The 10,564-nt window shown below is 40.9% G+C and overlaps 2 protein-coding genes across 9 annotated transcripts in view; one reads left to right on the top strand and one right to left on the bottom strand.

Annotated features, from left to right (window-relative positions):
- Window positions 1-459: 459 nt before the first annotated feature.
- On the bottom strand, window positions 460-9,034 carry mrpl14 (mitochondrial ribosomal protein L14). Its single transcript, XM_022248114.2, has 3 exons — window positions 8,991-9,034; window positions 4,342-4,433; window positions 460-2,942 (listed from the first exon to the last, which is right to left on the bottom strand). The coding sequence occupies exons 2-3, from the start codon at window positions 4,431-4,433 to the stop codon at window positions 2,579-2,581; spliced, it is 456 nt and encodes a 151-aa protein (XP_022103806.2). The 5' UTR covers window positions 8,991-9,034; the 3' UTR covers window positions 460-2,578.
- A 175-nt stretch (window positions 9,035-9,209) lies between these two features.
- The window catches only part of LOC110986312 (osmosensitive cation channel TMEM63C-like), a 58,382-nt gene continuing 57,027 nt past the window's right edge, over window positions 9,210-10,564 (top strand). For 7 of the 8 annotated variants that reach the window (XM_022248078.2, XM_022248083.2, XM_087136152.1 and 4 more), the window contains exon 1: window positions 9,210-9,351. The gene's annotated coding sequence lies outside the window, so the exon portion shown is untranslated. The remainder of the gene's footprint in view (window positions 9,352-10,564) is intronic. The other variant, XM_022248077.2, reaches the window with a different exon arrangement.

Below are 10,564 nucleotides of genomic sequence, written 5' to 3'. Positions count from 1 at the left end.
GCCGTCCGTCACTGGATTGAAGTTTGACTTCTAGGGTCATACTGGTCTGCCTTTACCCTGCCGAAGGCAAGAGATTACCGCCAGGGCTTAATCCGGTCTCTCTCGTTCTCAGCTTTTGAAGGGGTGAAAAGAAAGATTTACACACTACAAGGAGACCGTACATTATTTGCATGCAACTGTGACAGTGTTGCATCACGTTTCTGTTTCTTATTCAGTGGAAGGTCCCCGCCAGATTAAAAAGAATCTTGTTACAGAGATTTTTTGTGAGATTGTTGTAATTTATGCAAGCTATTCTTTAATCGAACGTCCACTAGTTTCCCAACTTTCATTTTTTAAGGACTCCCCCATATTTTTCCGAACATCTTTCAATCAGACGTTATTCGCTGCTCACTAAAATCTAAATTCCATATAACGTCTTTGTTCAACCCCGCCACAAAGGGAATTTTAGAGCCGCATCAGTAAATCTTGCATTTATTTTTATTAGTCACTTAGTAGGCTTAAATAATAACAGGATCTTGCAACCTGACATGTATATGTACTGGTATTCCACAAGTTTTTCAACGCAACGAGCATGCATCAAAATGTTTGATCTTATCAACAGAAAAGCTCTGATAGCTAAATCCACCCTTCAGGTTTTCCTCACTTGTCTTATAGACCAATACTCGTCAAGCAAGACTATTAAACCTAACCCCCAAGGGTGCAAGTAAAATCATATTGAAATCAAAGGATTTTAGACTGTTAGGGTAACAATCATCTTTCAATAACCCCTGAAATATTTCATTTCACCGCATCTGTTCACCCCTAAACTACAAAGTTGGATTTTTCACCTTCCCTGTGGTTAACTTTTAGTTTCTCAGTGTGTGATTTCAGCACTGGTTAGACCGGTGGAAATTGCTTTGTACTGCCAATATATAAACCTGAGCGTATATGACCTCCCTCGTAAGTGTATCACTGAAGAAAAAGTACACACGTGCTAAAGCAACGAGGGATGGACTTCATTTCTTCGCGAATGCACTTTATGTCTCATGAAGCTTACTGATGTGGAAAAAAATAAAAAACGGGTGGGTACCTTCAGTTCTGTGGTTTTCAATAAATGCCAAGAATTTTAGAAATTCGTTTAGAATATCTACAGGGTGTATTTGAAAGAAATGTGAATTATTCTGAAAACTGACTTTTTTTTAAACGTCTCAACTCTCCCATTTCTCACAATGAGCGGCAGCGGGAGATGATTAATCAGACATTAGGCATTCCATTCACATCACACTACGATACTAATTTCTCTGAAACTCATCAGGCCATATAGCTATAGCACCACTGGGTATAAAAGCCAAAAGATAAAAAGAATGGGTGAACAAATGTCAAACAAACGATTATGAGTCAGCAATCTTGGTGTCATACTCAGTTATGGTATTGTGCCATTTTAAAATTTCAGACTTTTGGCTTAAAGTAGAACCATGCCCAGAGCTACCAGTAGTTTATTATGGAATGATGCCATGCTCAAGTTGTTTACATGGAAGCCTATATTTATCTACCCATTTCTAGTCATCTTTGAAAGATATTGTGATGTGCAGATCTACACAAAGAGTTTGCTTATGTGTGTACAAATATATGCATTACTGGCGCTGATGGTCTCAGATTTTATGCCAGGGTACATCATGTACTCAAGTATATGAAACGTGAGTAACTTGTAACGTTCACATGTCCTTATTTCTATGCACAAATGATTCATGGCAGGGAATATAGTTTCCCACATTCCTATATTCACGGACAGTCTGTGAAAGTTCATCTTTTCTAGCCTCCAAGGCATGGGTGTAGACCAATATGCTAAGACGACGACCACATCTAGTAAACAGCCACATCAGTGTATACATGTAACACACAGTCACCCTCCAGAGACAAGTCGGATTTTCTGTTTGAGTACAACATAAACGGAAACCACTCAAGTGTGAGGGTCTGCATGCTCGTCACCCACTAAGATGAGCAGAAATTGCAAGACTGTATGAAAAAGTTGCCTGCGTTCCTGCTGCAGAAAACCATTGCAGTGTGAAGTGGTTGAGAAAAAGTTAGGCTGAACAACAGAACTGGGAGCCCCACTACCCAACTGCTGAAGTCAGGAACTGGTTGATAAACATAGGCCTGGGTCCTCCTACTCAATTTCAAAAACGGGAAATTTTAAAATAAAAATCTGATGAGGCATCATGGGCGATGAAACACTGCATGTACATGTATGTCCAAATGTTGTGATGAAAGTTTTGAGTAAGACAGAACTGGCACAGCATTTGAACAATATCCTTTTTTTTCGCTGAAGTTTGGGATGGGGTTTCTTTTAGGTTAACGACATGTAGGTCCCTGTGATTTACTTAAATAAGGTACCTGGTTTCCTCTACTGCAGACCACTATTAAATGCTATGAACGGAGCAACGTCATAGTGGGGTATTAGTTAAACCTCTCAAACGAAAGCAAGATTGTCTTGATGGACATTTCATCTCTCAACAGTATGCAAATAAACTCCTCACTCCAACGTAAGTCAGTTCCTGTACAGTTATTGCCCAAAGGCGATTAAGAGATGCGGCTGGGGTCATACAAAAGTTGTTGCGATGGCAAACACTTTGGACAGGTCTTTGCGACTCCTGAGATGGGACGGAATGGGCACCTTGATCCTGGTGCCAGTGGGGTTCCCGTTGTCCTCCAACAGGATGATGTTGTTGGTGTCAAAGCGCGGGGTCATCCTGGGACCCGTTTGCTTGGTGCCCACGATCAGGGCCTTCTTCTTCTGGCCTCGGATGGCCACCAGGATCTTGTCCCCGACTTTGCCGATGCGCTGCTTGTTGTAGACCATGATGCAGCGGGGCGGCTTGTGGGCAGCGGCCGCCCCCAGGGCGGAGTTGTCGACGACGCGTAGCCTAGACAGGAGGATGATGCTCATGGCAGGGTTGGTTGTGCTGCCAAGACAAGTTTGGCCACATAAAAGTTGTTAAATCTTGACTATCAATTAGCTTCTGACTGTTCGAGTCACTACATGGAGATGACAAGATAATATCAAACTGCAAACCCGACTAAATAATAGTAAAGGACACAATCTCGCTGAAAGGATAAATTAGGCTGCATTTCAATCTCTTGTCTAGAGCTAGGTCTAGGTCTTCACTCCATTGGAAATACACAGAGACGTGCTGACAGTAGACCCAGCCGTAGCTCTGCAAGCCCATTTCGGACCTGGCCTTACATCCAGAATCTTCACCAAATCTTTCCAAGACACACTATTTGTTTAGCAGAATCATGTGTACATTTCTCACTTAAACTAGAAATATCTACTGCTAGGCTCATGACATTGGGAGATTCCCCTGAAGCACAAGTAATGGGTTCATTGGGTTTTTGGCGATTTCCCTTTTCAGGCTGATATTTTCCTTTTTCAGGTCGATATTTTCCCTTTCCAGGTCGATATTTTCCCTTTTCAGACTGATATTTTCCTTTTTCAGGCTGATATTTTGCCTGTTCAGGCTGATACTTTGCCTGTTCAGGCTGATATTCTCCCTTTTCAGGCTGATATTTTCCTTTTTCAGGTCGATATTTTCCCTTTCCAGGTTGATATTTTCCCTTTTCAGGCTGATATTTTCCCTTTGCAGGTTGATATTTTCCCTTTTCAGGCTGCTATTTTCCCTTTGCAGGTTGATATTTTCCCTTTTCAGGCTGCTATTTTCCGCTTTGGTCATGGTATCAATTTATCACTCACCAGTTTAACGGAGTAAACGTTCATTAAGCAGCAATCCACCCAATGTGTAAATACATGTATAACTCAGCTGAACCAGACAAAAAGAGATATTTCCTGCACTAATATCAGTATGCACAACTGTCTAATTTGTCAAGCCTTCAGAACTTTGTACAAAGAAAATTGTCAACCTTGTCCCCGGAGGGGAGAGCAGCTTGGGGACACATTGCTCAACATTATCAAACTATGGAACAAGGTAACAGCACGTAGAATCATGTTGTGTGAATGGTCAGAGCCCCTTGTGTCTTTGTTCACATGGTCCAGGACCTGTACTCAATTTTTTGTACACAGTTCAATAAGCTTGACGAGTTGGTTGTGCATATCCCAAGTAGCCCAGAAAAATGCCCCTTAAATTGTATTGAATCTGAATTACACATGTATTTACCCCTTGAGTGGATTCTTTGCTTCATGAAAGTTTGTTCCATTAAATTGGAGAGTGTTAAGTTGATACCTTGTCGGAATGGAAAAATATTCACCTGAAATGAGAAAAGTGCCAAAATAACCCAATGAAGTACTGGGAAATTTGTCAATGAGCCTAGTGCTAGATATTTCTAGCTACATGTATTCCCACTTACCTAAACTTAGCTGAACAATTGTCGGTAATGCTTAACGCTGTCCCTAGTGCCTGCCGAGAGACAAGTCGGTTGAACTGCTGTAGCAGAAACATCTATAAAAAAAAAAATTCCAGTTCCCGATTTTTTTTAATGGTTGGTATTTTCCAGTTTCGTTTCAGGTCATTTGTCCAGTCATTACAAATAATTTGTGATGTAAACCACCGACACGTCCATGTAGCAATAGGTCTAGCAATCCTAACTTTTGTACAACTGCAGAGTTCAAAATTACCTGTCATCAGGTCATGCCTGTGCATCCAGTGTTAACTTGCTGTTTGCATTTTATTAGCCTTGGCAATCTTTTCTTGCCAATACATGTTGTTTGACTGTGACACAATTGATATTTTGTGGAGGAAGTAGACAGAAAAATTGAAGTCCTCTCAAACTATTTGATGAATGTAATCAACAAACATGAGGGAGGAATGCTACATGTATGATAAATCAATTAAATAGACTACATGTAACTAGGCTAGTATGCACGGATAGTTACTTGTGTTAAATTTGTTCCTTTTGCTGTCTGGAAATTGGCCATCATGTAAAAATACCTTGCAAGTAATGAAGTGGGTAAGCATGTGCATGTAAAACGGTAGCTGTAACAAGACCATCAAATTCTATAGTTAAATGGCATTAGTCAATTATCACTGCCAATCAATATAACATTTTAATTTCCCCCTCTCGTGGTGGTACTGCAATAACCAGATCAGTGTTACACCGTACAGGGAGCTGAACATGAGGGATTTGAGCATGCCTTGTACGCCAGTTTCTTTTTCAGTTTGGGTACAAATCCGCCAAAAATTAAAGGAAAAACAAGCATAAAAGTAAACATGCGATCAGATTGAGAAAAAAAAGAAAATGGAAAGAGTTCCATACATGGACATCATTTGACACCCTGTACACAGACCCTGGTCTGAAAAATTCTGCGTGATTTCTAAGTGAATGCTTTTCTATTTTCACTGCTAAATTTGACTGTTTAGGATATGTGTTATCCCTTTTGATGTGTTACAAGCTACGCAAGCAAATATAATTGATTTATGTACATTTATCAAGAAAATAAAAGAAGAAAAAAAAGGAAAAAAATTGCATACAGAATGGACTTGATCGTGGCACGCCGGAATTGAAGAAAAGTGTGCATAAAAATTGCAGTAACATGATAAGCGGAAATTTAAACCTTACAGACTGGCAATAATTGTGTAATGCTGTAACTCTAGAGGGATTATGTATATAGAGACACCCCCCCAGTTTTTGTCATTTTAATCTTGCAAAACTGATCACTCCCCCACAAAAAAAGCCAAAGGCAATTCTCTCTTTATTGTGCTGACCCTTTTTTTTTAGAAATATGGAGTTAGGCCTAAATTAGGAGAAAACTCCATCACGTGTCACATGTTAAACACTCAAGAGTTCCCCTCATAATTTCCCTGAAAACACAAAACCGTGTTCTCTTTTCACAACATCGCCCCTAAAGTTATTCAGCATGATGTCATCTACCTAGGTGAATCCAACCATGGAGGATGTGTCCTTCGTCCATGATCCAACAGTTAACCCTAATAGTACTGGGCGTTGTTTGGCTTAGAGAACTCAGTACTACAAAATACTACATGTATGTAACACTCTGAGCCTGAAGGACCTAGCACTACGAATTACTATTTCTGGCTAGGTTTATTCCATCGTTACTCCTACAGAGAACAATGAAACCATGCATTCATTGTACCACAGCAATGTATGGTACATTGTCTTCTCTATTGTATTTTATGGCTTCAGAGAATAATAATGTCATGTCCTCTTACAAGCGACAGGGCTGAGTACTACATTTTACTACTAAGTAGTACTTTGTAGCATTCGGAACTGATAAGGTTTAAATGTAATGTCCCTGACCATGTAGCCACCAGGCCCCTTATTTCACCACTTACAGTGAAAACCAACCAGTCAACCAGACTTGGCAATAGGTGGTGAAATTATACAGCAACAGTTGTTAGGTCTCGCATGTACATGTAGGCTTAAACCTTCATGGCCTTATCGCTAACCGCAGGGGTAATTTGCACAATGGTAGAAAGGCATTGTGGGAAGGAAAAGGAGCAAGATTGCCCTATTTCCCTTCCCACAGTGCCTAACATTGTGCCAAATCGCTCATGCAGTATTAGCGATAAGGCTTATAGGAATGAGGTCCCCAAATAACCTGGTGTCGGTCACTTCACTCATATACCACTTTGCTCACAACCACTTAGCCCACGAGCCAATTCGCCCATGGCCTTTATCAAATTGGAGAGGAAGACACAGTAGAACAACCACACAACCCTTCCTGAATCCACTCTGATTGCTGGGAAAGATAAAAATATCAAATACGTGTAGTAATATTTAAGATACATGTATGAATTGATGGATTTAGAAACTGTCGAAGTTTTCTTTGACGTGGAATACCTGAGCCACTCCTGCAACAACATAAAGTACATTCCCAAGTTTGCCAACCCAGATTTGATACAAAATGATCAAAAACTTCAGAAATATTTCTGTGACTTAGTTCATAGAATTAGAGTCCTCTTTGCATATTTACTATTTTTTATGAAGTCCCAGTACAGTGCACCCTGTTGGAAAACTTCAGAGCATTGTGACAGAAACACTGCTTTTGAAAATACATTTAGGGCCACTGTGTCAAAATCCTGATGTTTTTATTTTTATATCCGTTGCATGCAATGGAGATTTGTCGATTAGTGAAATTAGGGCATGCATTATCACCACCCGAAATTTTGTGCGGACGAAGTGGCACGTGGGCGAAGTGGTATGTGGGCGAAGTGGTTAATGGGCAGAGTGGTAAATGTGCCAAGTGGCAAATGTGCAACATGGTTGTGGGCGAAGTGGTTGTGGGTGGAGTTCCAACTACTAGGCCTACCTACCCTGCCTAGGCCCTAAAATTGAAATGAAAATGTTCATCACTATTATACAAACCAACGTACTGATTTCCGCCGGGTTTTATCGTGCACTGAGCTTGCTGCAACCACGATAAAACACGAGAGACCAAAATTATGGAGTTCATTAGATTCCTCGTTAAAAAGTATTGACAGTAAGTCAGTATTTAAAACTAAATATAAGACTTACATGTACTTGTTAAATAATTATTTATAGATACAGATAAAGGGTTTACTTGTCATACGTATGTCCATGTTTTATTAATTTATATTGTCTTATGTTGTATGTGTACATGTGTAATCTCTTGATGTAACTTTAACTTAATTAACATGGGGCCTTTTCTTGACAAGCTTTGCTTTTTAGTGACCCCCGTCCACCCTAATTATATAAACAATCTAAATAATGTGTATTTATCCTATCTTTGTGGTGGTAAATAAAGTAAGACTGACTGACTGAAGTAAAATTTGGAAGTCACACAGGCCTACCATGATTACAGTTAGGTCTACAGTTAGGCACATGCCTCCTCCACAAATTCCCCCTCCCCCCCACTGAAAACACAACAGAGTGATGGATATTGAACAAGGCTAACAAAAACTAGCCCCAAAACACCCCACCACTGCAAGCTGGTGCCCCTCGCATACATGTACATGTAAGATGCTGGTGCCCGCTTTGTCCCCCCCCAGTAAAATCCTAGCTACACCACTGCAAAAAGCAAATGCATGCCCAGAAAAGTTCATTTTAGGCAGGTTAGGAGGTACTTCCTGAGCAGTAAGGCACTACTCCTTAGGCCTTCTTGGGTTCATCTTTTTGATGGTTCTGGAAGCTATGACATTTGTGGCCGTACGTAGCGTGACAAAAACAGGCGCAGCGTATTCACGTAACGTACATTTTTGTTGCTTTGGATACCAGTTCCTATAGTTCTAGCTCACGCTAAGATTATGTATAGAGACCTCAGGGAAATCTGTGGTCAGGGAAGCAAACTAAAAAGTGATGCAGATGTGTATGGATCATCGAGGAATGAGAGGTGAGGATGGTAGAAAAAACCTCATTTTTTGCCAATAATATAGGTTAAATGCTACAAAATACATTCAAGCCCAGTAGTTCCAAATGGAGGTTTTCTCTGGGATGATCACCTGATGATTGCAGGGCACTTTTCAAATGCCATAGCATACCGAACCATCAAAAAGATGGACTCAGTAAGGCCTACGGAGTAGTGCCTTACTGTTCAGGAAATACTAGTTAGGTTCGGAGGGAAAATGTTACACCCCAACTGAACAGTCCCGACTGTAGTGCTGCAGTTGGGCTGGCCCAACTATTGTTGACCAATTTCTAGGCCCCCATATAGAAATTTTCTCAACCTTATCCAAGTTTATGCATCTTAGTTTACACTTGACACAGTTCATCTAAAATATGGCACTTCATCTATGACATGACACTGTAAACGATATGACTCTGTGCTGTAGTTGGGCCGGCCCAACTAGCATGCCTAACTATAGTTGGGACTGATGCTGTAGTTGGGCGTAACAAAAATACCAAACCAAGCATGCCAAATCGTTCAAAGATTTAGACATGTTAGAAAACACAGTCTGCTGTCCATAGGCATATGGAACTCTTTCTTAAAACAGAATCTTAGGGCCTACGTAAAAGTGAAAACTGTACAAACTCGACGGCTGATACAATGTATTTTTGACTTAGCATTAGCAAAGCCCTACCTCGGGACGTACATGTAGAATAGCGAGGAAGTGTGGCTACACTACATGCAGATGAACATCAATGCACATAATGCGCCGGTACGATACCGTACCGGTGAAGATCGAAGATGACAGCGCCCCCATTCGTCCAAAATAATAGTCGGGTTCTCGCTATATTAAGTAAAGTGCTTATTTGGTAATATTGTCAGTCAGGGTTTCGAACAATTTTTTGCGGGGGGGGGTTTGCAGTGGCTGTGTCGAGGGTCCGGTGTCAGGTGCTTCGTTAACGTTTTCGAGGAGCTGTCACATGAACGATCTAACGATCGTGAACGCTGGAGTCTGAAATAACGAAGAGGCTTTTTCGTGTACCTGGAACCGTAAGGTAGTATTCTTGTTTCAGAAACGACGTAAAATGAGTTTGTGTTCTTGTTTGCATCGAAACATTTCTTGCATGATATCTGAATTAAAAAAATGTTGAGTCTGTAATTTGTGTAAAGTTACAGTGTAACGTTAGGCAAGCCTCATGAACGTCAGGCCTAGGCCTATCCATATGCACTGACTATAGACTAATGAGGCTACATACATGTACATGTACACTGTCTGACTAAACTTAGTCATTCCTTCATCCACGGTCCAATCTGACCATGATCAGACTAATAAAAATATCCTTCCATTTGTGTAATGCTGTTAACCCCAACTCAGATTTGAACTGAACCCCGATTTAAGCAGGTTGGGGACCAAACCACAGTCTAGCAGCGTCCCTAGTTTCTGCTTATGTCATGTACGATGTATGTTGCTTGTTCAAGCGGCAATGACGTCATTTTTATCAGGTCCCGTGATATTATTACGCCCCAACTATAGCATAAGTCCCAACTATAGTTGGGACAGTCCCAACTGTAGTGCTGCGGTTGGGCTGGCCCAACTATTCTTGACCAATGTCTGTGGGAAATGTCTCAACATTATCCATGTCAATGTGTCTCACACTTGACACAATTCATCAAAAATGTGGCACTTAGCCCTATGACCAATGACATGACATTTGTAAACAATATGATTTTGGCACATGCTGGGCACATCATGCACACAGGACCTCTCTGCTGTAGTTGGGCCGACCCAATTGTGGAACTCTAGTTGGGACCGGCCCAACTATAGTTGGGACGGGCCCAACTATAGTTGGGACTGATGCTATAGTTGGGGCGTAACAACATGATGTAATTTCCCCGCACGATTTTGGGAAAATAACGAGATTTGAAATGCTGGCAGCCAACATGGCCGCTGTTACCGCAATGACCATTGGAATCTATGGCAAAATTGTTTGCGATCGCTAGGATTTTGGAAAATCGCCACTGTAGACATAAATTTTGCCACTGAGAATCGATGGAAATTTTTAATGGCAACATTTTCATGCCTAAAGTAAACTTCGGCAGAGCTTTATTTTTCCACATAAACGCTTTCATCAGCAGAATAAGACTCTCCTGCCCACCGAATTATACAAAGCCAGTGCAAGATTGAACCAAAAAATCTCCTTGATCCACCTTTATAGATACCAAATGAAAGGACAGTTTCATTTAGATCTTGGGTAGCAATGTTTCCTT

This window comes from Acanthaster planci, linkage group LG01, assembly GCF_054643075.1.
Source record: "Acanthaster planci isolate LZ-2023a linkage group LG01, COTS_SCS, whole genome shotgun sequence".
NCBI classification, from domain to species: Eukaryota; Metazoa; Echinodermata; class Asteroidea; order Valvatida; family Acanthasteridae; genus Acanthaster; species Acanthaster planci.
This window is presented reverse-complemented; position numbering and strand designations above follow the sequence as displayed.

Bases quoted from the DNA above. Each gene is read 5' to 3' on its own strand.
- mrpl14 (XM_022248114.2), bottom strand. From the start codon at position 4,433: ATGTTTCTGCTACAGCAGTTCAACCGACTTGTCTCTCGGCAGGCACTA. The intron at 2,943-4,341 runs GTAAGTGGGAAT...TTGTCTTGGCAG, and splicing joins AATTGTTCAGCTAAGTTTAG to CACAACCAACCCTGCCATGA.